Source organism: Botrytis cinerea, chromosome 16, assembly GCF_000143535.2.
Source record: "Botrytis cinerea B05.10 chromosome 16, complete sequence".
NCBI classification, from domain to species: domain Eukaryota; kingdom Fungi; phylum Ascomycota; class Leotiomycetes; order Helotiales; family Sclerotiniaceae; genus Botrytis; species Botrytis cinerea.
This window is the reverse complement of record NC_037325.1, coordinates 653207-679315: the sequence shown is the minus strand read 5'-3', so window position 1 is coordinate 679315 and position 26109 is coordinate 653207. Positions and strand designations below refer to the sequence as shown.

Genomic DNA, 26109 nt, shown 5'->3' with positions numbered 1-26109 from the left:
TCAATAAACGTCATTTCACAGTTGTAAATTTTTGACTTCATGGATTACTACTAGGTACATTAATACATCAATCAATTCTATGCACATATAACTTTCTACTTTGAAATCCTTCTTTTCAACTTCTTGTCGATAGAGATAGAATTAATACACACGACTAACGTTCCTATGGCTTTCACCAGCGCCAGCCCCTCGGAGCATACACCTCTTCTCGACCAACAAACTCTCAGTCCTACAAATACCTCCAAGAAAGCTCCAAGGAATGTTACCTTCAATGACAATCCAACTGTTAGGACAATTGGCTTGAATGAACCTTCACAATCACTCAGGACAATCGATTCCAATGAATATACACAGTCGCCTAGAACAATAGCCCCATCACCACCTTCTCTCAATAGCAAACTTCGACGTCGAAACAGTCATGGATCCCCTCAAGTGCCAATGCACCCGGCATCAAAGATAGGCCCTCAAAGAGCTAGTAAGATCACACAGAAACTCAAGTATCTGCCAGATTTGGAGGTTGGCTCGGATGGACCTGACGAAGAGAGCGGGCGAGACGTTTATTCTCAATTTACACGCATCAAAGATCCAACGGCGCGTAGAGATGCTGCAAGGCTGGGGAAGGCCGATCGCGCTCGATTGCCTCGTGTTACCGCATACTGTACTGCTAACAAATATCAATTGGAAAATGTGATGCGCTTCCTAAATGGTCGGGGCAAGAAGACGAAGGGAGCAAACCCAAAATTGTTCGATGAATGTATATACACACCATTTAGATACGGCAAAGACCATGGGAAGACGCCTTCGGATAGGGACATGGAGGTACATAGTGCGCCGGTAAAGTTGACGGAGCGAAGACATTCGGATAGTGTTATTGAGGTGGAAGACAACAACAAACAACGTCGAGAAGACCTTATAGACCTACATACCAATGGCGGCGATGTTGCTATTAGCAATGGCGACCACTCTCCCGCTAACAACATTCTCCCAGAAATCATGGAGCGACAAATAGAGAACGAGACCGAAGCTCTTATATCGGAAAGCAACCCCGACTTTGATACTCGAATTCATACGCCCGAAGTGTTCCTATTCGGCTATGGAGTTGTGGTAATATGGGGTATGTCTAAAGAGGACGAGCAGAGGTTCCTGAAGGACATAGCGAGGTTCGAGAGCGGCAAATTCGCAGCTAATGATGTGGAAATGGAGTCTTTCAACTTCTACTACACTGTAGAGTATCAAGCTAGGATTTACAACGATTTTATCACATTGAAGGACAAGAGAAATTATATGACCAAACTAGCGATTTCCCACGGCTTGGCGCAAAGTGTTAAGGTATTTCGTCTTTGAATCCGATCTTCGTTAAGGTACTAACTATCTAATTCAGACCTCACTTTTTGAATCTTTAGTAGACAGCACCATCGACGAAAACAAAGACATTCCTACCCAAATCGCGCTCACGGGAGCTATTGATCTCCCACGAAAAAGAATCAATATGCAAATCGGCGAGCTCTTCATCCTCCGCATAAATATCCATCTTAATGGTTCAATCCTAGATACGCCTGAGTTGTTTTGGTCAGAACCGCAACTGGAACCAATTTACCAAGCTGTGAGAAGTTACCTAGAAATGGATCAGAGGGTAAAGCTGCTGAATGAGAGACTGGATGTCATTGCGGACTTGTTGGCAGTTCTAAAGGATCAACTCAGTCACAGACATGGTGAGAAGCTAGAGTGGGTTGTCATCGTTCTGATCGCTGTGGAAATTCTAGTTGCAGTTCTTAATATTGTCGTCGATTTGTCAGTCGGCGAATAATTCACAGAACTACGTACTCGCTCTCTCAACCACTTGGCTATGAAGAGATTTGATTTGATATTTGGATTATTCAAGTGTTCAAAATCGCTTCTATGTTCCAGGGCATCTGAATTCCAAGAAATCTTCATTGTTGGACTTCAATGAAGTTATCATTTAACCAACATTTCAAGCTAGAAAAGAGACAAAGAAAATTGCCATAGCATACAAAATCATCACACGAACATCCTACTGGACATTAACATAATCGCCGCCCACCATTCCAATTCCTTTTACTATTGGTATGGCATTCGAAACATTTGTACACAAGATCTGATTCCAGGGGAACGCAGGCGTTTTTTTTTTTTTTTTCTTTCTTATTTTCTATTCGTTTCTTTGGGGCAGAACTTACAAGCCTGTACATAATAATTACATCACATAGTACTTGAAGGCCTATGTGCGTGCATGCATGGCGTGGAGCGAAACGGGCGTTTTGGTATTTGGATAGATGGGGAATTTGTATTTCGTAGGAAAGGGTAGCTTATGGGGGGGACTTGTATATTTAGATAGCGTCATATGTAAGAATGGAAAGGACCAAGTGAATAAATTTGGATTATCTGTTATGGCAGGATGTGAAGTGTAATGTGAGGTGAAAGATGTTTATTGGCAACCTATTGTAGGTGATGGGGTACAGTCTCAATACTTCTTTGGCAGCTTATATATGTTTGACGAGCTGAACACTTTCTGATCTATTCTCGGGTATATCAAAGGGGGCACTTTAGCATAGTCAAGAAATAGTAAGATCATATGAAGTTAATATTACATCCAAAAGAACTGGACTACCAAATACATACGCAGATGGATATCTACACGAAAGGTTCCATCTCATGAAAATCAAAAAGGAATTCTAATATTGCAAGCAAGCAGCTTGGTTCATCTTCACGCCCCCTAACGCCAAATTTCGAATATTTTCGTTCTTCCATTATCCCATTCGCATATCATATTGATCCAGATCCTTTCCATTTCTCGATTGCCAAGTAAACTCCGAAGATTGTATCTAGCTTCTGTTCACAGATGTGAAGCTGGCAGCCCCATTGGCTCCGTTGCCACTAGGTGTTTCTTCACGACCACTATCACCCATTTCTACATCGTCATCCAAAGGGGTGCTGTTTTCGAGTTTCTTTGCATTTTGCATTGCTTTGAATAGATTTTCGTATCGTTCTGTGGTTGCAGTATCTGCTTCTCTCCATCCGGTTGCCAAAAGACGGTCGATGTCAAGGTTTCCTTCTTTAATACCACGTCTATGCTGTACCATCATGGGCCCACGTAATTCCTGGCAGTATAGTTCGAAGCCCGATGCAGGCGTTTTGGGTGGTCCAGAAGGAGGGATAGATGGAGAATGTGAGGCTGAGTGTGGTGTTCGACCGCCCATAGGAGTAGAATTTGAGAGTGCGCGGCGGGGAGAGATTGGTTGTGGATGGACAAGGGGGGTATTGAAGCTATTAAATGTTCCCTGGCTAGGGTTGCTAGGCATATCGAGATGTGTGTGGGAGAAAGAGGAGGAAGAAGGTGAGATGGCGAGATTGGCGTTTAAGCTGCTGGGCAGAGGAACGGTTGGATCACCGAGGGTATTCAGGAAAGAGGGCTTACGATGGCCACGCTTTGTGCGCAATGGCTTTTCTTGAGGCTATGGGTTTCTGTGTCAGATGTGTGCTTGCAATCATATAGAAACGACGCGGAAGAAGAGATGTAAGTAAACCTACTGTTGGAGGTGGGCTCGGGGAACCCTCTGAATCTTCCACATTTGTACTCGTTCGTTTCGACATTTGTTCCAACAAGAAGGCTCGCTCTAGACGCATCTTGTTAATTGCTCGACGCATTCGTGATAACCTGAGGCGTGCGGCATCATTTGCTTCTTCGACCTCGTTCATTCGAGTCTTGAGTTGAATGCATTTGCGTTTGTATGATTCTTCGACCGATGGGGGAAGTGTTGGTGGGTTTTGTGATGTTCCGTTGGACGCCATTTTGATTTATGGTGGTTGTCCAACAGATAACGTGGAAGTTGTGCTTCGAAGGGGATCAACCACTATCCTGAGCTTCACAGTAATGCGACACCTGAAGTTCTCGAATTGATATTGCAACGGCGATTGACGTGATAAAAACGTGGTTGAAGGAGATATGTTGGTTGTGGAGCGCAATCTGGAGTGTGGTTATTAGCACGAGATTCGTTTCACTGCCTTGGTTTGGGGTGCTTTTTATAGCTATCAAGCCTCATAAATGGAATAACCCAACGTACGTGCTATTGAAACCGATGAATTGATTGTATTGAATTTCCACCTTGGATTTTGCGCAAATTTGATGGTTGTTCTGGCGAGTTTTGTGTGATGCAAATGTCTGTACGGTTTTATAGGAACTGCGTTGGTTGTCTCAAATTTAAGCTCCAGATCGCATTTCATTCTTTGGTTCCATGAAGCTATTCAAGTCGGGTAAACTATGGCATGGCACCTCCTAAGCAAGCATGGAAAATTATTGATGCCTCACAAATTAAGGCCAACATCCACGCTTCCTCCACCAAAAAAGGCAGATAGACGCGACTTTTTTCCCTGAGCAGGAAGGGAAGGATAATATCAACGCAAGAGATCTTTCTACTGAACACATTTCAAGATGTCTCTCAATATCCCAAATGCCCCAAATTCTAACCTCTTCAAACAAGGTTACCAAAAGTATGAGTTTCTCCCCAAATTCCGTACAAACTACAAAAGCTAACCCCCTCCAAAGCTATGATTCTGAAGATGGAGCCGTTATTCGTAACATCGATGCATGCCGGACTATTGCCTCGACCGTTCAAACTTCTTTAGGGCCTTATGGACGAAACAAGATTGTCATTAACCATCTGCAAAAGATGATCCTCACATCAGACGCCGCAACTATCCTTCGAGAACTCGATGTTGTCCACCCCGCAGCAAAGCTTATCGTCATGGCCAGTCAGCAACAGGAAGCTGAGATGGGAGATGCTACAAACTTAGTCATTGTTCTTGCAGGAGAACTCTTAAAGAAAGCTGAAGATCTGTTAAGAATGGGATTAAAAACAAGTGATGTGGTTATAGGTTACGAGCGAGCACAGAAGTTTGCTTTGGAAGAGTTAGAGAACTTAGTGGTGGACAAAGTAGAGGATATGCGATCGCAGGCCGAACTCAGCAAAGCTATTCGAACTGTTATTGCAAGCAAACAAAACGGCAACGAGGATTTCCTAGCAAACATGGTCGCCGAAGCTGTTTTAGCCGTTCTCCCAAAGAATCCCATCAATTTCAACGTCGATAACATCAGAGTCGTTAAGATTATGGGAGGAAGCTTGGAACAAAGTAGGGTTGTCAAGGGTATGGTTTTCGGCCGTGAACCAGATGGATCAGTCAAAAAGGCCAGCAGGGCTAAGGTTGGTGTGTTCTCATGCCCAATCGACATCAGTCAAACAGAAACCAAGGGTACCGTTTTATTACATAACGCCAAGGAGATGTTGGATTTCACAAAGGGAGAAGAGAACCAGTTGGAGACTGCCATCAAGGAGCTTTACGATTCCGGTCTACGAGTCGTCGTTGCTGGTTCCACCGTAGGTGAACTTGCCATGCATTACCTCAACCGCTTCGGTATTTTGGTCATCCGTATTCTCAGCAAGTTCGAACTCAGAAGATTATGTAGAGTCGTCGGCGCTACTCCGCTAGCTCGACTTGGAGCACCAATGCCTGATGAGATGGGAAGTGTTGATATTGTGGAGACCCTGGAGATTGGTGGAGATAGAGTCACAGTTTTCAGACAAGAGAACGAAACCACAAAAACTGCCACTTTAGTTCTTCGAGGAGCAACAATGAATCATCTTGATGATGTCGAGCGTGCTGTTGATGATGGTGTCAATGTTGTTAAGGCTATCACGAGAGATCCAAGACTCGTACCAGGTGCCGGAGCTACAGAAATTCAATTGGTTGAGAGGATACAAGCATTCGGTGACCGAACACCTGGTTTGGCTCAATACTCCATCCGCAAGTTTGGCGAGGCTTTCGAAGTTATTCCAAGAACAATTGCAGAAAGTGCTGGTCTTGATGCCACAGAGACATTAAGCAGACTTTATACTGCTCACCACAAGCACGATAACTGGAATACCGGTGTTGATATTGAGGTAAGCCCTGTTGGTACCATCTCGTCAGATTTATACTGATTTTGCAATAGAACGAGGATGATACTGGAACTCTTGATGCAAAGCAAGAGGGTATCTTAGATCTTATGATCTCAAAGAGTTGGGCTATCAAGCTCGCTACCGAGGCCGCAAGAACTGTGCTCTCTGTTGATCAAATTATTGTTGCTAGACAAGCTGGTGGACCAAAGCCTCCAGGACCAAATCCTGTAAGTTCACAATCCTTCCATTGACAATGACCCTTACTGATTGTGATAGAACTGGGATGAAGATTAGATATAATGCATTAAAAGCGCGTGGGAATGTAAAATACCAAGTCGTCATGAATTATGAAAGACAATTTACGATGTCCAACGAGTATTCTAATTTGTCCATGATTGTCTCTTCCAAACGTTGAATTCTGTGCCGTATAAATCTATCATGCAGTACTAATTCAATTTCATGCTAACCAAAGTTTCGAGTGCTACAACATGAAGTGGAATTGTGTCGCAATTTGATCTCTGGCTTGGAGATATGTTAAATGAATTGGCGAACGAATGAACCGCCCTTGCAGTTAGACATCCTTGTCGTCTGATTTGACGTATAGGAGCTGATGCCAGGGCCGCCAAGCTCGTTTCGACGGTCATCTGAAATTGAGGGCTTGTGTCAAAATCTTTCTCGGGAACTAACAGGAACAAATCCTCCTTCTTTCAGAAATAATAAATCATCTGAAAATTAAACTCAAAACGGAGATCAGATGAACACTCATCATTTGACGAATGATCAGATCAATCAGTGTAGATCAAACAGATTTTCCCGAGACCTGGCCCGAGACTTGACCTCCTAACCGCCAAATGAAACGGCTACACGGGAACAAGATTTGCGACGCGTAGGGTTTCATTGCTTGCATGTTTGCTTGAACAACGTTGACGTTCTGCTTATTCTGTGTTAAGGATAACCATAAGGGGGCTTCTTGGTAAGGTTCCTAATTACCAAGTGTCGTTGCTTTTGAATAATCCATATGCTGTGACCTTTGATAGGAAGTGTTTCGAGGGTCGCTGGTGTAATGTTACTCAAGTATGTAAAGTTGATATATACCGTCGTGTGTTTTCTGCTTTATTGCACATCACAAACCTCAATTGCGATCATTTCTAAATCCCTACTTTCATTACTCTTTCTTAGTATTTCATTCTATATTTTAAATTCTACCTTCTTAAACTGCTGGGCAGTCCTTCATTCTTTTCAACAAGTGTACGAAGTATTTCATACCCCTTGCCATTAATCATTTTAGCCCTATTACATGTCAACCTGTAATCATGTACCCCTCACTTTCATTGTTACTTTTAGCAACACGGGTTTTTGCTTCCCCCGCCTTTCGAAAAAGAGTGGTCGCTTCTCTTGACCAAACTGCCTTTGAGGAAGCACAACAACGGGACAATACTGCAGCAAGAGCTTTCACGTCAGTTCCAATCACAGTATAGTCTTCCTCTGCTTAGGCTTACTTTTTTAAGTACTGATTCAGATTCAGACTTCATCAGGGCAGTGTCTCTTCGTGGATGAACTTTCCGGTGATTTCAGAGCAAACTTGACACCAATCCAAATAGCTGCCTGTGATGGCAGTACGGGGCAGCTTTGGGATGTTCTCACAAGTGGAAAGCACAACAATGTAGCAGATAGTATGCTAGTCGTCAATACTTTGGTGGGCAAAATCAGGCGTTTTCTCGTTTCTTTCAAGGACTAATGTGTTTAGACCCAAGCTTGCTTGAACTTTGATCCTCGCCGTGCGGCGGGTAATACCGTCATTATGTTTTCTTGCGGTGGTCGAGCTGACGGAGGTACGTATTATTGCCTTTGGTCGCCGGGTTCTTACTGACCTGAATTAGATGGGCTCGTCACAAATTCCCAGCTCTTTCCATTCAATGGAACTTCCGGTCCACTTACTCTTTCTCCCGAAAATGCCCCAGGCACCTGTTTATCTACTACTGCTGCCAACGTTCTTGATCAGGCTCCCTGTGATGGGTCTGACTCTAGCCAAACGTTTAATTTCGGTGCCTCAAGTGCCGCGGCCGATCCAGCAATCGCTAGCTTTGTTGCACCAGCGGCCTCGAGCGCGGCAGACGCTTCGTCATCAACTGTTCTGATATCTTCAGTGGCTGTTACCGCAGCCGCCTCCGCTGTACCAACAAGCAATCCAACAACTCCTCTTCCTGTGTCCCGTGCTGGAGGCGTACTCGATCCTTCCGCTGCAGCTGAAGCCAATGAATTAGATGATACTGCCGTAAAGGCCTTTTCGTCCGTCTCTTTGAAAGATGCATCTGGTCAATGTCTATTCGTCGATCCAACTGCGGGCGACTTTAGGCAGAATCTGATTCCGATCACTCTACAAGCATGTGATGGAAGCCAAAATCAAGCTTGGGATATTGTTACAAGTGGGAAGCATAATGACGTGGCCGGCTCGGTGCTTGTAGTTAGCAGCTTGGTAAGTAGTCTTTTTCACTGCAAACAGTCGTCGCAAGATGCTAATAATCCTGAACAGACTCAAGGATGTCTTAACTTTGACCCGAGAAGAACCGCCGGCGATACAGTTATTATGTTTTCTTGCGGGGGAAGAGCCGATGGCGGTATGTATTTTCGAAATCGTTTTATATCATTGGAAAAAAAATTCCGCTAACGTTTTTCACAGATGGTCTAGTAACAAACTCGCAATTATTCCCTTTCACAGAAGGCCCAACAGACATTTTACTTGCTCCTGAAAATGGGAATAATGCAACCTGTCTTGTGGCAAACGCTGCTGGAAAGTTGGATTCTACTACTTGTGCTGGTGATGCTACAAGCCAATCATTTACTATTTTGACAGCTTAGAAACAATACATTTTTGGTGTGGTTACATTGGGGTCGTTTTCCACATCCGGAGTATTGCGAGATAGTTCTCGGGGGAAAGTTTCAGGGGATTTTAAAATATTTATTTGATTGGAGGCAGACATGCATATCGTGTAGGCTGAGTGTCAGATTGTTGAAGAAGTCGGCGGCTAATCGCGTACTGCTTGCAAATGTGTGTTTCTTTTCGATGATTGGCCGGCCTATCCATTACGCGGCTCTGCTATTCCATAAGCAACTGCCAAAAAAAAACTTATATGATTGCCATTCTTCTTGTTCTATAGCGATAACTTCATTAATTTAATTATTTCAATACTTTTAAGCAATTAGATCTCTTTCTGCGACTAAGAATGTCTGATTAGGAAACAGCCTCAAGGGTTAGTTCACTCAGCTCAGATTCCGCCGAGAATAATGAATTGCTCAGATTGCTTCGCGGGATCAACGAAAAGCTTTCCCGGGATCTTGATAGTCAATCAGTTTTGAATGCCTCCAAGCCTAGTGAGCCTAATGCTACTCGACCTGAGTTTTGGCGATGGTACGAAAATACTTACTCTGGGCCACAAAAAGCGCTTTCTGTCGAACTACCACCGTCGAGGCCTGCTTCGCCGGACAAGGGAAAAAACCCGCAACACAAGATAACCGAATCTCTTGAAAATGATGTCACATCTTACGAGTGTCTAGATAAATTTTCCAAGGGGTTGAAATCTTGGAGTCACTCACCCTCAGCTATACCACCCCTCAATTCAGATGTCTCTGAATCCTGCACAAAGATTTTGACAGATTGTCTTGGTGTAGCTTTACACATCCCGTCTGATGGCCGCATAGGGCTCCCTTTCACCATGCAAGGAATAGATAAATGTATTAAAGAACCTGGTTGTGATCCCAGGCAGCCGGAATCGGCCAGAATGAACATCCCTAATCATCTTCAGCTGGCAATGAAAGTATGCCAGTATTTTTTGAAGTGTTCGGAAATTCAATTTTTAATTGAAGATTATAATCCATGGTCGAAGGAAATCAAGACATATAATGTCTCACAACTTTTATCGACGTTCAACCAAGCTACAAACTCTATTTACGCAGAATCTTCTCACCTGGGGTCTTCTCACTCGGAATCTTCTCACTCGGAATCTTCTCACTCGGAATCTTCTCACTCGAATGACATAGATAATATTATGTTAGACACACACACTGAGCATGTCCTATCTACGTAAGTCGGTCTCTGGTATAGATGATTGTTCACTGTTAATGCATTCAGGTCTGAAAAAATAGTAACATTTGATCCTCTGATACTGCCGCAGGTCAAGTTTGCCGGAGAACTTGCTCCTTGGCGGCGTTTGATGTCGGCAATACCTTTGAGATTGTTTCTCTAAGTTCAATGGTGCTGAATGAAATTGACAACTGATGACACGCAGATTTCTCAATGGATTGGCATTTTCCAGTCAACGAAACATTGGCAACGAGACAGAAGCCGGACATATGCTTGCTGACGAATTGCTCATAAATGGATATGCAGGAGAACTAATTAAGCAGCATTTAGCCTGTCGATTCCCGGCGTTTATTTATAGTCCATATCGTTGTTCCTCTCACTATACTCTCACCTTCCTCGAACTAGTTGAGATTACTCCATCCGGAACCAAATCGCGATGGAAGACTGGGCCATTTTTTGGTAACAGGCCCGAATATCTTTTTCGCCGCCTGATGTTTTCTACACTTACTGTATGCATGAGGTACTGTTTCGTCTCACTCTATTGTTTATTACTGGTCTAGGTCTCCAGGTCTCAACTTTTACCTCCAGTCACTGCGATAATTCTACCACCAAATTTGATTCTGGTCCTTTTGCCCCGTTTTACACCATTCTTATACTAGGCACGGATAGACACTCTATTAATAGTAAATCGAGATTTATGCTGACACCTGATACAGCAATTCATGCTGAACTAGAATGCATAGGACTGGCTCTTTCCAATGTTATAGAGAGATGGAGGATGCTAAATTTTCCCTTCCGTGAACTTTTGGACGAAAATTTTTTAGACATTGAGCAATATTCCAACTTGCTTTTTGACGACGAAAAATTCACTCGTTCTCGGAAGTATTTCTGGGCTATTGGCTGCCTGACAGAAGTCGATAATGTCTTATCTGATAATATTAAGCAATGGGACATATACTATCAAGAACGCCTACAGCCATTACTGGATGACACGGATATAATACACCGATTAGATGCCGCATGTCTGTATCCACCAGCAGTGTGGGAAACATCAAGAGGTCATGATATGCTCAAACAGCTCAAGAAATCAATCCAGCAAGTGCAAACACATGTTAACACACTCAAAGAACTACGCAATGAATTCAGTAGGAAGTTGGAAACCACAAAAGCTTTGCGTGATGGGGTAAGTTGTTAATTGTTTCACCAATCTCAAAATTTATAAAATTGGGGGGATCTCTGACACTACAATCCCTAAAATAGTTGTTCAATGCTAGTGCACTCGTGGAGAGTAGGGCTTCAACAAGGCTAGGAGAAAACGTCAAACTTTTGACGTATGTCAGTATATTTTATTTACCTCTTGCTTTCTGTGCGGTAAGTATATCGGCTATACAGATAAACTACATTGTTCTCATATATCTTAGGCGCTCTGGGCTATCCCAAACATTCAGGAAAGTTCTACGAAAGGGCCATTCATCACCACGACATTCATCGTGGGCGCAATAACTTATGCGATTGTCCTTAACATGGACTTCATATCGCAAAAGATTGATGCCAATTATAACCCTCAACGACAGAGATTGGTTGACCACATGCAGAAAGACAATAGTGAATGGTGGCGAGAAACTAGAGAGAGATTCGAAGTGTTCAAACCAACAAATGAAAGTAAGGTTCCAACGGAATGGTGGATACCTATTTATTTGGTCAGGAAAATCTTTCAACGTGGCTTTTGTACAGAACTGACGAGCAAGAAAGATGATGATAAGTCATTTGCGTGCTCTGATTCCAACTCCTTTTCCCAGTGCGGTTCAATCAAAAGAAATCACAAAAGCTACAAACTCAAGAGTGTGTTTGCGAGGCTTCGCTGGGGCAGAAAACTGGAAGATGCACCTGTTTGAATATGTTTATGTACCTTTTCACACACTTACTTGACCGGTGGTGGAACTTTACAAGTAAATGTTGGTGGATACTCATTGGCTGGTAATTGCCGTGCTGCGTCACATGGATCTATTAACGTCTTTCCTCTGGCATGCTAGACAAAACCTTCGGCCATTCGTTTCCATCAGATCTAAAATCATGGTTTCTCAAGTTCTTACCACGTCTTTGACTACTTTTCTGATACGTATATCCATTTTCCTCATGCGTCGCCTTCTATTCTCAACGTCAACAGACAACCCAATCTTCTCTGAAATCACGAGAATCAGTAAGACTCTCGCAGTGGCTCTGCCTGAAAGTATTATTGTACAACAAAGTATCACTACTTTCAACAAGGCAGTAAACGGCTACTGGGCAAAACAGGAATTTGAAGTAAGCCTATGTATTGTTTGTCCCCGCAATGACAAGAAACTTTGTGCAGCTATCAAAATTATCAAGCGCGAGTATGATGAGCGGAAAAAGGAACAAGTCGGTGGAGGGCATGTATCCGAGAGATTGTTCGCTATCCACGGTGGCGGTTATTCTTATAATGCTGGGGCGGCTAGTATCGAAGGAGATGTTCTAATTGATCTTAGTTGTTTTAATGAGGTCATATCCTCTGAGGTCAATAATGAATCATGTGTGATTATTGGAGCCGGATGTAGGTGGGTGGATGTTTCAAAAAATTTGGATGAGAGGGGGCTTGCTGTTGTTGGTGGTAGGAATTCTGCAGTGGGATTTGGCAGGTTGACTTTGGGAGGTGAGCTTATGATTATTTGATATATGGAGCGCTTCTCTAACATCTTCAAAATAGGGGTCTTTTATTCTCCTGTCCTAAATTTGGTCTAGTATGTTCGAAAATAATCAGCTACGACATTATCCTCGCATCCGGATCCCTTACCACAGCCTCCGCAACTCAGAATCCTGATCTCTGGCGTGCCCTCAAAGCAGGTTCTAATAATTTTGGAATCGTTACTCGCTTCACGGCCCGCAGTTTTTCCAGCATCAAAATTTGGAGCGGAGTTCTGTATGTACCCAATTCTCAAACGAGCAAAGTCATATCCGCCTTCCATGACGTTGTGAACCGAGTCGATTGGGATCACCATGCTGCTGGCCCTTTGGCATGCTTTACTTACATACAGCCGCTGGGCCTCCAAGCTATCTCCCTGAACCTAGTATACACGAAGTCCTCCGAGATGAAGTGGCCAGAATATTGGAGTAGATCACCATTTTCGTCGATGTGGCGTTCTTCGGGTACATACAAATTGCGCACGTTAACAAGTGCCACTAATAAAATGAATCCACTGAACCCCCTCCCCTCGCCGGTAAACGTCAAGTACTCGCTACGGCAACTATCAAGAACGATATCGATACACTCAACGCCACACATGCTGTGTATTAGAATGATATTTCTTCACTGCGGAGTGTAAAAATTTTGATCTGTACGTTAGTTATGCAACCTTTGTTACCAGATTGGGTACGCAAAGGTGATGCGAATCCATTAGGACTACACAATATCGAAGAACCTCTTGTAATCGTGAGTTTTACGGTAAATTGACCCCACGTCCGAGATGATGAAGTAGTGAAGAAAACTACAACGCGTGCAATGGAAGAAATTGAAACTATTGCAAAGAAAAATGGAACGGGTCACAAATTAGAAATATTTGAATTACTGCGCGGAGTGGCAGCGACCATTTGAAGGATATGTAGAGGATAATTTACGCTTTTTGAGGGATTATTTCAGAGATGTTGTGTCGGGGGATTTAAGCTTGGCCTTCCTGTCGATGGTGGTTTGAGGGATGATTAATCGTAACGATTATCTCATTTGCTCGAAAACTCTAGACTCTACATGAACGGATTGGTATATCACAACACATGCTAATCTTTTTGAACCAAAGGTCCTTCTCGTCCTTGGTGGGATTTTTAATACTCCGGAAGTTAAAACGATGCCAAGTAAGTTAGATATTATTCTGATATTTTGTAGCACTATAATGTAGTGGAACTCATCACCCTGGAGTGTCTATAGCTTCTCGTGCCACAATTTTACCCTTGCTTGAAACACCGTAGGAAGTATAGTAACTGCTAGCTTACAGTACTAAACAGTAGTTTTAAGATCACCATAGCAGTCACAGTAATTCAATACTCTCAAAACTATATTCAAACCAAGAGTGACATTCATAAATACATATTGCAGTCACCTGATCGTCTAAAATGCGACCATGCTATAGTAGGGGTAGAATAATAATACAAATCCAAACAACCAACCACTCATCATCTTTCCTCGAGCCAAAAAAAAACCAAGAAATAAACTTCACACAAACTCAACAAAATTTTCTAAATGCCAAACAAACAAAACAAGTACCGCATCCCGCGCGTCAAAATGCCAAACACGTCCAGATATATCCATTCCTTTTTACCATACCATCATTGCCAGGTCATTCCATCAAAGATATAAGGAAATTCGGTATGTATAGCCATATGCATGTGCCAATACATTTCTGAACAGCATACCCGTCGAGTAAATTCTAATCCAGATGGGAAAAGAGAGTTTACTCACAGGCAGACCACCAGTCGTCAGTCTTAACACACTTGAAGCCACTTGCACACACAGTGGATCCGGTGTATCCTTCACCTCCGCACTGGCTCCATTGAGGAACAGCTCCAGAAGCGGCAGTAGCGCTTGCAACTGCAGATGAAACGGTAGTTTGGTCATCGGCGGCTTTGGCGGTGGTAGTAGCGGCAGCTTTAGCGGTAGTGGTAGCAACGACCTTGGAGGAGACGACGGTAGACTTGACTTTAGTGGTAAGGGTGGTTGGTGCGGCAGTAGCCTTGGCGGTGGTTGCTGCAGCAGAAGTCTTGGAAGAGCCAGTAGATCCTGAAGCAGGGACGCCTCCAAGTGCTTTGTTGATGTTGGCAAGGTAACCACTGTTTCCAATGATAGTAACCATATCCCAAGACATGATACCACCGAAGCTCTTGAAAGTCTTGGAGTAGGTGATGAGATCAGTAAGAGTGGCTTGGTCAATGTAACCTGTGGTTGCGGCGCTGGTGCTACCTGGGATACCGACGAAAACCTTAACATTCTTGTTCTTGGAGGTGGTTGAAGCCCATTTATCCCATGTAGCCATGTTAAATTCAGATTGAGTAGTGCTTCCTTTGACGAACTTGTTAAGACCACAGTTGTTGTTGTAAAATTGGACGAAGACAGCATCGAAAGAGACTGCACCTTGAAGGAAGGACTTATCGGCTTGATCTGGGTAAGGACATTGCGGGGCTGCGGTCAAGTAGTATTTCTTGCTGGTCTCAGCATCCGAAAGAGTACGGAGTTCTTGAGCGAAGACGTCCAAGTTAGTAAGACCTTGAGTTTCGATATCAAAATCGAAGCCATCAACGACAGCGTCACCGAATGGTCGAGTTGTCGAGGATGAGGTTTTGGGACCAAAGGCAGCCCAGACATTCTTGGCGGCAGTAGTTGCGGCATCAGCACTTGCGAGTTCATTCTCGGTGTAAGTTGCTCCTCCAATGGAGAGCAGAATTGTCTTACCCAGACCCTGGCAAGTGACGATATCCTTTGCGACTTGAGCAGGATCTGCGTTTCCGACATTGACAGTTAACTTGTTAAGAGAAATCAAGAAAGCGATAGGGATGATGTCAAAGCCGGCATCTGTAATGGTTTGTCAGCATTTTGCCTCACATTTTTCAAGAAGATGAATGATTGTAAAGTCTTACTTGAGCAGTATGATGCGAGTGTCCCTTGGTTAGGACCTTGACCCCAGTAAATGGCAACACTGTTAGAAGAGCTGGAGCTAAAACCAGCAATGGCAGATGGAAGGGCTGCGAGCATGCTCGCAAACCCGATGAGACTTTTTGTTGAGTACATGATGAAATGAAGTAGAGAAAAAAATAACAAAATTCAAATTGTAGATTGTAGGTTTCAAATGAAGGTATGAAGGAAAGTAATGGGATAAAAAACCCGAAAAGGAAATAAATGAATGTGAGTAGGAAATGAATGTGAGTAGCTGTTGTTGATGATGCTTTACTTTCCGAGCCGGAAGAGCATACTTATATAACTTCATCTTGAGATCGGTGAATAGATTCCTCATTCAAAGAACCTCAAAGGCCTTCCGTCTCGAAGCATTCATTTGCCATGAATAGAATCATGATGGATTGCGCCTTCCTGGAGTAGCTTCGGGTTGCAGTGGGATCATTTCTGAGATGAAGTACGAATCCTATGCCAAGCCACACCAGTCAGTACACACAAGCCTTGAATTCCTTCAAAGGAAATAATAGGGTCTGTAGATATTTTGTTGACCAAGATCCATAAGTCTTCCTGAAGCAGTATCATCATTAAACATCGATTTTGATGGCCATTAGCAACACCTGGACCAAAGGATATGTTGAGCTAATCCGTCCCTCGCCAATTGTACGGTTCGTTGACATCCTCCGCCCAAACCTGCTGGTCAGCATCTAATTCGACCCCTGTCAACTGGCAACTGTGCCGATTAGCATACGTGCCGATTAGCATACGTGCCAACAAGCAAAATTTACGATCTTTGAAGGCCCTACTATATGGGCTCTCTCAAGAATTCTAAAATCTTTAAACCGCTTATAGCATATGGTATTTGAGTTAGTATTGCGACATGGCCGTAGCCAAAGTCACAAATGCCGATAGCCTACTAGCTAGTCTAGAACAATACACCAACTGTGTTTGCGTAATTTTTGAATAGCATATATGAGGGATGGAATCAAGCAAAATCCTCATTTGGAGTCGATATCGACAAAGCAAGAAGCTTATTGCAACGTTGCCAGGTTCATGTCATCCGTTTGAAATTAAGGACTTGGACACTGCGGCGAAGGTCGCAACTGATACCCCATGGGATCTCTTGCAAATGCATCCAAGAAAAGAAATGCAACCTGCAGCATCTTGAGGAGCACTGCATCTCATCTCACACAAATCGCTTTTTGGGTGCGTTTATCTGATAGAGATCGATGAGATGTTGGAGCAAGATGCAACACGCTCAACCCCACACTGCCATTATTCAGCGTGTTGTTGGGGGCTTTCTGCTTATCTAATGGAACAGGATACCCCTGAAGCTAGACCCCTTTCGACTTTCGTGTAAAACGACTCAGCCGCGAAGGATTAAAATTTTGCTGACAATCTGCTTTTCCATATGGATGATAATCAAAAAATTATCTCATTGAAAACACGTGAAAATCTTAACACCAGAAGAACAATTTGTTTCACTTGCTGATTAGTATATTGTGTGTGTCCCGCTGTTTCCAGAATTCCGAGCACCATTTGCTGACTATGAGATGAAGAATCCTTCTTTCTTGATCGGGCTCATAATCTGATAAATTCATACTCCCTCTCATCTATTCTTAAATTTAAGCTTCTGACCACTTTCCTAATAATATCATGTGCTTGTGTTCCCCTCCTTCATTTCGATGAAATCAGATTATCAGGGAATGCAAAAGCACAATGTCCCTCTAGTACTTCGCCTAACGTCTATATTCGGCGTGTTTTATAAGGCTGGCGTACAAGCCCTAAAGGAATGCATTGAAGTAACAACACATTCTTTCTATATTTGTCCACATCCTTTGTGGAGCCAATCGCACCTCCGTTGTTATCTACCGGCATGGAATCAATCATGTTCACGTTACATATCGTACCTGAAGTTTGATGTTTGATACCGGCAATTTGGTAAAGGATTGCTTTTTCGGTTGAAATTGAAAGTCTTTCTCGGTGTTGCAGGAAGATTGTGGCAAAGTGAGATTTCCAATTTCCCCGCGAGAGCCTCCCGATCTGACGCAAGCAAACTTCGTGTGAAGCTGATGATACTTTTTTGTCTGACTTCCATTCTTTGTCTCTCGTAAGCATCATCTACTTCTTCGTCAGCACTCATTTCATTCATGACTGACTTGGTAGCAATTGATGATTTTGTTACTTAATAGGTGCTCCTCGAGCATACGAATCCGTATTGGAACATGTTCTAAATTTATGAGTAGCTATGATCCATCTTCCTCGTGTTGAAGATTCAACAAAGTGCCCAGTTGTAATCCTCACCAAGGTCTCATTTAGTCGCCTTTCTCAATTCCCGGTCCAGTAATGCTGGAGTCATATATCATTGTGCAGGCATGAATGTAGCGACCTAGAAAGTTCCTGGAAGCAATCTGCGACAGCCTGATGATTTTCATGATAATACTAGAGGAAGTTACAATTTTTCATATTGCTAACAGGCTTAGCAGTGCTAAGACTGTTTGGTGCCAATTTACGAAATCAAAAAAAGCATAGAGCTATGGACAAGGAGGCATGTTGCGAAACTAAACCCCCCTCCTAAACCAGACAACAATTATGTCTGCAAATTCCTGAGAGTATTTTCACTGCTTATCCGAACCCAAATCTCACAGACAGTGATGAAGGTAACTGAGCAACAGCGCAGTCGGTGTTCAACTGTCGGTCACAGTAATTCCAGACAAATTTCTGGTCTATGAGATATTCGACTCTGTTGTAAGCTGATTAGGAACAGAAAATGTGGTTCAGGTTGGTGATTCTCGACACCTTCACTCGAGCTTCTGGGAAACGTACTAGAGCTGCATTGATCGCTTTCAGCGGGGAAGAACCTCGATACATTTTACCTTTCGAGAAGAGATTGCTCGTCAAATCTTTCGATTTTCCAGTCATTATTTTGTACACGAGGTTCATTGCCGTGCAAGGATATCTTGATTCAGCTGAAACGAAGATGAATAGAAGTCAATCCCAAATTCTTTCACATCGTGCAAGATGCAATACGGCGCCCGAGAATGGGACCATAAAACATAGGAGAGTACAGCTACCACCGTCATCCATGACTAACCCAACCTTTGAAGTTGAGATTATTTACAACATTCCCTTTTCTACCATTTTCGATCATCAATTCAGTGCCGGATTTGCTTCCATTATTCTGTTTCATGTAAAATCATGTATTTCGATACCATTTACCAAAGGAAAACAATCGGGTCTCGAGATAGCGACGGTGTTAAACAACGAGGATTCCATGACTAATTAATTCCACTATCAGAACACCAGTGTAGTATCTTTCCATATATTCAACCGGTTGCGCGAAAACCGGAGAAACCATCGTCGAAAATGGTTCTTACTGCACACAACTATTCATATAGCCGCCGAAACACAGATAGTCCACGGTCAGGCGCTGCGGCAATTACAACCGCCCTTACAGCGCGCCTAGAAATTACCATGGCCGATTACGACATCCAGATCCACGAATATGACGACTGAAAATAAGCATTGGGAGCCACAGAAGTAGATGTGGAGGCAGAGGTTGACATTATCTCGAACATTTATGTTAGGTAAGTCAAGCTCGGAGCTACAGGTACATGAACAAGGGGAGAACGTCTAGAGTTCCCTTATGAATGCATAAGCACCATAGACAACGTATGGTAAACCGGGATGAATGGTGGTCGTGGTCGTACGCTCTATGTTCTATGAAGCAGATTTAGGTAGTTCGGCTTGGAGTAAGAAGTAAAGAGCGTATTTGAACTATTCATTCAAGCAAAGAGGGGAAAGACTATGAAGGTGTACTCCGCATCAAGTACAATAGAATTGCAATACAGACTACGACAGTGCACTCTGTTAATATAATGGGGCCCAGAATTTGAAGAGCTACACGATGAGATCTCTAAGCTTGAGCGAAATTTTGTGTTCTTCAACTGAAGTGTAGCTACAAGAGACTTTATATCACACCAAAGTTAACCTCAAACTGTTAGAAACTCACTAACTCACTTGATTATCCAAACCAGCTTCAGACATTCCAACAGAGCGGGATAGACCTAAGAAATTTCACTTTTTATTAAAAATCAAGAAAGCTATCCCCTAGTAGTCTCAGGGGAACGACATCGCAAAGTGCCAATCCACACACCGTACGTAAATGGACCTGGAGAACTTTCGCCATGTGTCTACCATAACCCTCACTAAATCAATCGCATTCGTACTCATCCCTCAAGCAACTTATACGTGTCATAACTTAAGAAGTATTCGCAGATTCTATTGCAAGATAAAACCAAACAACATCACCCTCACAATCGATTATTCGCGTATTTATCAATGAAGGGGTTAAGGTTAGACGGAAGTACAAGGAAATGATCATTTCCTTATTCGCATATATTCAGCGAGCTCTCAAAGTATGCCCATGTTACATTCTCATCACAGACTAATGTACAGAGGCAAGAAAATTATGGCAATGGATTAAGAATTCGCAAGGACACCAATTTGCGTGGCGTGAACAATTGATCGTGTTCATGGCGTGGGGTTCTGGTGGTTGTAAGAATGCGATTAGTCATCGCCAAAAAAAATTGTAGTGGCTTTGATTTAGATTTCATTCCCACTACCCACCTATCTCATACATATCTGTTCAGCAACAACATCTGTAGATATAAAAATAAGGAGACGGCCTATCTCTCATCAGCTCCATCGAAGAAGTTGTAAAATAGTGCACCTCATTTTTCTAAAACAATTACGCTTTCCACCACCGCAATCCGATATGATAGGCTACTTACTCAATACAAGCACGAAATAAGCAAAGGAGTACAAAAAGGATCCAAACAATCAAGCAAGCACGTTGCTTGGATCAAACAAAAGTTCAGCCCCTGAAAGAGTAGCGAGATCAAAATAAAAGCATCTCGTACCCAACCAAACAAATCGGCGTCTAAAAGGTGTCAAAGAGCAAAAAGTTAATTTTGCAACTGTCGTGAATCGAACACGAACCTCCACCTTGGAAGGGTGGAATCCTAACCATTGGACCACAGAAGCTTGATGCTCAAGCTTAGAAACTTAGATGTTTGCTATGTTTGATGCGGATTGTGCTTTTTTTAGTAACATATTGGTATGTTGTGTGTCAGATGAAAATTCTGCTAAGTGGATCAAATGGCAGTTGCTGATTGGGTGGTGTGACGAACGGGCGGATACATATCTCAAAGACAACGGATCCACACGGTATGGGATGTGGAGTAAGACGGGACAGCAGTCGAGCATATAAATTAACCTTTCATCTAGGCCGAATAGCTCTAAATTCCCTGTAACATCTGCTGTGTAAAGACTTGAACTTCCAGCAATGTCTTGTCTATAGACCAGATTGTATATTTTCATATCCCAGATCTGCTTTGCTAATGGACCCCTTTGTATCCAAAAATCTTGCCTGGATTAGCCAAACTCCTCCAAGATCTAGGGCTCCAACAGTAAATCTATCATCTGATACTCCCAGCAATCTTCGTTCTAAGTAATTAAAATATGTTATGTTACTAGCGGTATCTGACCATACATTTTCTAGCGCAAGTCTTTTGAAATATGAGGGCATAATAAACATCATGCAGTCTCATCCGATTCTGGGAGCTGCTTATCTATGTCTCGATTTCAAAAATAGTGAGATTCCATATTATAGTATCCCAAATCTTCAGACGGTTATCCAATACTACATACACCGAGAGTATCCGGACAACCTGAACCCCTATTCGAACTTACGAATCGACAACCTTTTAACGATGGAGATTGCTTCAACATCCCACACTGTGTTATTTCTTGCAAGCTTTCGATTTCCCCACAACAGTACCCTTGGTGAGTCTTCAACCAAGGTATGGGTATGGTCTCACCTCTGGTAATCATTCCTAGCAGTATCTTCTCGAGATAATACCTATGTTCGAGATCTTCTCTAAGGCTCACTAGGAACTAGTGATCACGCGTTACAATGCAATGCAATGCAATCCCATTCACTATCCCAAGCAAAGCCCACACACCTCTCTTCACACTCCCACAGTCCCCTCAATGAGCCATCCCCCCATTAACCTCCACCACACTCCCATTAACATACCTCGCCTCCTCACTCATCAAAAAGACCACCACATCCGCCACCTCCTCCGGTAATCCAAACCTCGCACTCGCCACCATGCCCTCCATCTTCCTCACCTCCTCCTCACCCGCCAGCACCGACACATTAGTCGGCGTATCAATATACCCAGGCGCCACCACATTCGTTCTGATCCCCCTCGGACCCAACTCCAACGCCATGCATTTCGAGAAGCCCACCACCGCATACTTCGTCGCGCAGTAGACCGAAAACTGCAACACGGGAACCACGCCACACACCGACGAGACATTCACAAACGACGAGCCGGAGGCGAGATGCGGCGCCACCGCGCGCGTGATATTAAACGTCCCTTTCAGATTCACATTCATCAGACGATCCCAATACTCATCCGAGACATCCTGAATCGGGATCGCAGTAGGGTTAATCCCCGCGCAGTTAAACACGTGATCGATCGTGCTGTGTTCGCCGCGGACCAGATCGTGGATATACGTATTACATGCTTGGGAGTCACTGACGTCGAGAGAGCGGGCGTAGAATTTCTGGACAGACGGTGATTCCAGGTGCGGACAGAGTTCTCGGGTTTTGGAGACCGAGTCGGGGTTGATGTCGGAGAGATGGAGAGAGGCGCCCAGAGAAGCGAGTTTGATGGCGGTGGCTCGACCGATGCCGCTTCCGGCGCCGGTGATGATGATGGTTTTGTTTAGGAATGAGGAGGGCATTTTTTTTTGGTTAAAGTTGAGAGAGTATGGAAGATGCGAAAGATCTGTTTCTGTATGTGTGTTTCTTTCCCCCCTTCGTGTGGTTTGTGACTTGTCTTGTCGCTTCGCTTTGTGTAGATACATGTCGATCCCGAGGTGGGGTAATTGATATGGGATCTTGTCTTGTCTTGTATCTACACCATAAGCTTCTCGGACAAGAGGAGAAGAATTCTTCGAGGACTCAATACTATGAGTAGAAGCACCATGAAATCAAGCTTTTCACCATCAATTTTCTGTGTGTCAAATATAACATGCGTACTTAAACTCCAGCGTTATCACAAGTGGTGGGTTACAAGAACAGCCCACAATGTTACCTCGTACTTCATTTCACCAATGTTCCCTCTCCCCTACTCTTCTAATGTCTTTAAACCTGAGTTTTCCTTTTTTTTATCCTCCCTCTTCTCCTATATGCTTGATATTTGCAGAAGGCGGAATTGTGTAGACTTCGAATCACGAGTCTTGAAACAGAGTCTCTCGAGGGATATATATCGAGACAGCAAGTCAGCAACTCGTATTGTTATTCATTAATCCAATATCATCTTTACTATCCCAGAATACATTACTACAAAAACAATAACCCAATCTCCATTTTATCTATTCAACTCATCCGACCTCACCAAGTCCACCACCATTTCTTCACCACCTCCAAACTTCCCTCCTCTCCACTCTCCCCCTCCATCTTCAATCCTCCTTGCACCACCTCCGGTTTCTTTCCTAACCTCCTATTCGCAAAAATATACCACACCATCAAGCCCACCACAATGGCAAATGTCGCCGCGGCAAGTATATACATAGCCGTAAAGGCATGCGTATACAGCGGGGCATCCGCAGTGCGAAAGACTTGCGATCCTGCAATAGCCGCTGAGTTAGCGGCCATGATAATCATCGCCATGGCTATACTACGTTCCTGAGGAGATTTGCAGTTGATGGAGAGCCAGGAGACGTTGAGGATGCTAGAAGAAGGTTAGGTATGTTTAGTTGAATTTGAGCCAAGGGATAGTGAATGCAGGGGACAACTAACTGGACGTTAGAATTTGTAGCCATGGAGAAAACCACTGCAGCATAGCGATGCCATTTACTTTCTCCAATGGAAATGCGTAAGCAAGCATAGGCGATCACGCACCAAGTAGCGCCGAAAACGACTGCAGGGCCACGACGTCCTGTTTTATCTCTGAATTGAGACGGTTAGTTTGAGATTCTACATGGCTGAAAAGGGAATACCAACGCAACGAATCCAAGAATCACTACCACAAATGCCGCGATAAAATTCCCAACCGATGCCATAGCATTTGCTCGTACCGTTTTGAAACCTAGACTCTTAATGATCGAAGGTCCATAGCCTTGTACCGCGCTAACAGAGATTGTAGATGTTAACGTGATGAGGTTGTGAACCAATATTCTTGGTTTTCTAATCGTTCTCAGGACTTCTTTTCCGGAGATCCGGAGCTGTCCTGTAGTTTTGGCAGGATCATCGAGGAGAATTCGTCGCACTAGAATGTATTGTTCCCGGGGAGTGAAATAACTCCATTTACCACCGCTGATCAGTGGAGAGCCGTTTGAGACGCTGGGAGGGAGGAAGAGAATGAAGATGAAACCGATTCCGATAGTTATCAATCCTTCAACTATGATGCGACAGCAAGTCAATATACCGCATAGCAAGCTAAAGATCAAACTCAAAAGACATAAACTTACTGATAAATAGCCATCTCCACCCCGCAATACCATATCTCCCCGACATTGACAAGATCCCCGCTCCAATAAGAGAAGTCGTTGCCGAAGCCAACAGATTCCCCAAGAAGAAAATCGATATCCTCAAACTCGATTCGGATTTCTTATACCAAAGAGACATGGTATAGAGAGCCCCGGGAATAAATCCTGCTTCGCACAGTCCTAGCAAGAGACGAGTGACGATATATCCCGAGTAATTCGTGATGAAGTTTTGAAAAGTAGCCACCAATCCCCAAGCTATAATTTGACCTGCTAACCACTTCTGTGGTCCGATCTAACGATATCTTAGTTACATGTCTTCTTGAGAATGGAAGCGAGTAGATCCTCCACGAAAATCAAAATACCTTTTGCAATAGAACATTACTAGGAATCTCCAACACTACGATTCCCGCCGATAAAATACTCGATCCCGCATTAATCTGATTCGTCGTCACGCCCAAATCCGTCGTGATAGTACTCGTCAACGCATTTGCAATATTTCCTCTATCCAGCTGCAGAGCAAAAAACGCAAGTCCAAGAATCGGGAGAAGAATAAAATCGATTCTGGAACCATTGTCAGTCCTCAGAAAGTATATCCAAAAACACAGCGCTCGACGTTCGTATAGGGAAGATATCACTCACTTTCTCTTGGCCAATCGTTCTTCCTCCTGCGTCCAATCAGGCTGTATATTCTCTTCCACACTGATAGCTGCAACTTCTTCATCACCAGCTGCTTTGAACGGCCCATCACATGTCTCTTGAGCGCCCATTCTGTTCAATTCTCCTTGCTTTCTTGCTTTCTTGCTTGCTTGCTATCCTCCAATTCTTCTCCAAATTACAGAAAAAGCACAATTTCACACACCAAGTCTCAAACCGCTGAAGAAAAAGAGGGAGCAAAGCAGAAAAAACATCCTCCAATACACATACACTACCCCAATATATATACAACCATCCCCCCCCCAAAAAATACCATCTCCCCATTTTTCCTTTCCGAAAATGTAACAAGCATGCATGCATGCACTTGCATGATATACACATAAATCCATCTATACAGATGCACGCTCATCCCGACCATCCCATCCCATCCCATCCCATCCCATCCGCCTATCTCAGACCCTCACCACACCCAAACCCCTCTCCCTCCCATCTCCCATCTAACCACCCACTCAAACTCCCACTCCAACTCCAGAAAAAAATCGCAGTACGTACGTCCACCCATCCTCAAACCCACCGCACTAAAACCCGTGCATCCCTCCCAACCTCCCCGGTCCAGAGTGAGCGGGGGTGTATGCGCGCAGAATGTATGGCTCGAATATTGACGTGATGCTGCGAAGTCTTGACGTGCTTTTGGCGGGAGGCACGTGATATTCTCTTCACACTTACCCCCTGTTGGTTGCATCGAATCGTCGAATGGAATGGAATGGAATGAAACCAATCTCCTACACACCTCATCATGACGATCATGATGATGATGATGATGATGATAAGAGATTATTATGTAAGGCTGTGATTTGATTCGAAGAAGTGATAGGAAGTAGGAGATGTGAAAACAAGAAAGGTAATATTTGTTCGTTCTTATGCGGGAAGGCTTTAAGTGGATGAGAACGTCAGAATCGTAGAACAATGAATAGTACATTTGTTTCAATACACACACACACACACACACACATGTATATAATCTCAAAAAATATATCCCTTTCCGATGTTTATTTATCTATTTATCTATTTATTTATTAACTCTAATCCTATCCTTTCATTAACTAACTCTCTACCTACCTAAAATCTAGACTTCCTTTCCAATCCTAACCCCTCTCTTTTTCTCCCTTCCTCTCCTCTCTCCCCTC

At 43.5% G+C, this 26109-nt stretch overlaps 10 protein-coding genes across 15 annotated transcripts; 6 read left to right on the top strand and 4 right to left on the bottom strand.

The window, feature by feature from the left end:
* Window positions 1-33: 33 nt before the first annotated feature.
* Window positions 34-2396, top strand: Bcrmd1. The gene is made up of 2 exons (XM_024697915.1): window positions 34-1329; window positions 1382-2396. Exons 1-2 carry the CDS (start codon window positions 166-168, stop codon window positions 1805-1807), a joined length of 1590 nt encoding a protein of 529 aa, XP_024553732.1. The 5' UTR covers window positions 34-165; the 3' UTR covers window positions 1808-2396.
* A 195-nt stretch (window positions 2397-2591) lies between these two features.
* On the bottom strand, window positions 2592-4249 carry BCIN_16g01650 (hypothetical protein). Its single transcript, XM_024697914.1, has 3 exons — window positions 4080-4249; window positions 3547-3982; window positions 2592-3470 (listed from the first exon to the last, which is right to left on the bottom strand). The coding sequence occupies exons 2-3, from the start codon at window positions 3805-3807 to the stop codon at window positions 2841-2843; spliced, it is 891 nt and encodes a 296-aa protein (XP_024553731.1). The 5' UTR covers window positions 3808-3982; window positions 4080-4249; the 3' UTR covers window positions 2592-2840.
* Window positions 4250-4388: 139 nt separating this feature from the next.
* Bccct8 lies at window positions 4389-6358 on the top strand. Its single transcript, XM_024697913.1, has 4 exons — window positions 4389-4506; window positions 4562-5954; window positions 6005-6178; window positions 6228-6358. The coding sequence occupies exons 1-4, from the start codon at window positions 4448-4450 to the stop codon at window positions 6243-6245; spliced, it is 1644 nt and encodes a 547-aa protein (XP_024553730.1). The 5' UTR covers window positions 4389-4447; the 3' UTR covers window positions 6246-6358.
* A 461-nt stretch (window positions 6359-6819) lies between these two features.
* On the top strand, window positions 6820-9137 carry BCIN_16g01630 (hypothetical protein). Of its 5 annotated transcripts, none has more exons than XM_024697909.1 (6): window positions 7092-7407; window positions 7477-7647; window positions 7699-7783; window positions 7832-8427; window positions 8485-8569; window positions 8632-9137. In XM_024697909.1, exons 1-2 carry the CDS (start codon window positions 7265-7267, stop codon window positions 7535-7537), a joined length of 204 nt encoding a protein of 67 aa, XP_024553727.1. In that variant the 5' UTR covers window positions 7092-7264; the 3' UTR covers window positions 7538-7647; window positions 7699-7783; window positions 7832-8427; window positions 8485-8569; window positions 8632-9137. The 5 variants fall into 5 exon arrangements, with proteins under 5 accessions (XP_024553729.1, XP_024553728.1, XP_024553727.1 ...); XM_024697911.1 differs by having other exon boundaries at window positions 7460-7647; XM_024697908.1 differs by having other exon boundaries at window positions 7092-7423.
* A 56-nt stretch (window positions 9138-9193) lies between these two features.
* Window positions 9194-10676, top strand: BCIN_16g01620 (hypothetical protein). 2 transcript variants are annotated; one of them, XM_024697906.1, is made up of 3 exons: window positions 9194-10032; window positions 10081-10541; window positions 10601-10676. In XM_024697906.1, exons 1-2 carry the CDS (start codon window positions 9665-9667, stop codon window positions 10193-10195), a joined length of 483 nt encoding a protein of 160 aa, XP_024553723.1. In that variant the 5' UTR covers window positions 9194-9664; the 3' UTR covers window positions 10196-10541; window positions 10601-10676. The 2 variants fall into 2 exon arrangements, with proteins under 2 accessions (XP_024553723.1, XP_024553724.1); XM_024697907.1 differs by having other exon boundaries at window positions 10081-10676.
* Window positions 10677-10748: 72 nt separating this feature from the next.
* Window positions 10749-12002, top strand: BCIN_16g01610 (hypothetical protein). The gene is made up of 3 exons (XM_001546459.2): window positions 10749-11215; window positions 11293-11403; window positions 11454-12002. Exons 1-3 carry the CDS (start codon window positions 10811-10813, stop codon window positions 11925-11927), a joined length of 990 nt encoding a protein of 329 aa, XP_001546509.2. The 5' UTR covers window positions 10749-10810; the 3' UTR covers window positions 11928-12002.
* A 62-nt stretch (window positions 12003-12064) lies between these two features.
* Window positions 12065-13952, top strand: BCIN_16g01600 (hypothetical protein). Its single transcript, XM_024697905.1, has 2 exons — window positions 12065-12703; window positions 12758-13952. Exons 1-2 carry the CDS (start codon window positions 12106-12108, stop codon window positions 12790-12792), a joined length of 633 nt encoding a protein of 210 aa, XP_024553722.1. The 5' UTR covers window positions 12065-12105; the 3' UTR covers window positions 12793-13952.
* Window positions 13953-14253: 301 nt separating this feature from the next.
* On the bottom strand, window positions 14254-15963 carry BCIN_16g01590 (hypothetical protein). Its single transcript, XM_001546457.2, has 2 exons — window positions 15673-15963; window positions 14254-15607 (listed from the first exon to the last, which is right to left on the bottom strand). Exons 1-2 carry the CDS (start codon window positions 15821-15823, stop codon window positions 14493-14495), a joined length of 1266 nt encoding a protein of 421 aa, XP_001546507.1. The 5' UTR covers window positions 15824-15963; the 3' UTR covers window positions 14254-14492.
* Window positions 15964-21051: 5088 nt separating this feature from the next.
* On the bottom strand, window positions 21052-22770 carry BCIN_16g01580 (hypothetical protein). The gene has a single exon (XM_001546454.2). It carries the CDS (start codon window positions 22517-22519, stop codon window positions 21755-21757), a length of 765 nt encoding a protein of 254 aa, XP_001546504.1. The 5' UTR covers window positions 22520-22770; the 3' UTR covers window positions 21052-21754.
* Window positions 22771-23059: 289 nt separating this feature from the next.
* BCIN_16g01570 (hypothetical protein) lies at window positions 23060-25783 on the bottom strand. Its single transcript, XM_024697904.1, has 6 exons — window positions 24908-25783; window positions 24631-24829; window positions 24251-24560; window positions 23784-24180; window positions 23580-23729; window positions 23060-23511 (listed from the first exon to the last, which is right to left on the bottom strand). Exons 1-6 carry the CDS (start codon window positions 25033-25035, stop codon window positions 23172-23174), a joined length of 1524 nt encoding a protein of 507 aa, XP_024553721.1. The 5' UTR covers window positions 25036-25783; the 3' UTR covers window positions 23060-23171.
* Between the last annotated feature and the right edge of the window lie 326 nt (window positions 25784-26109).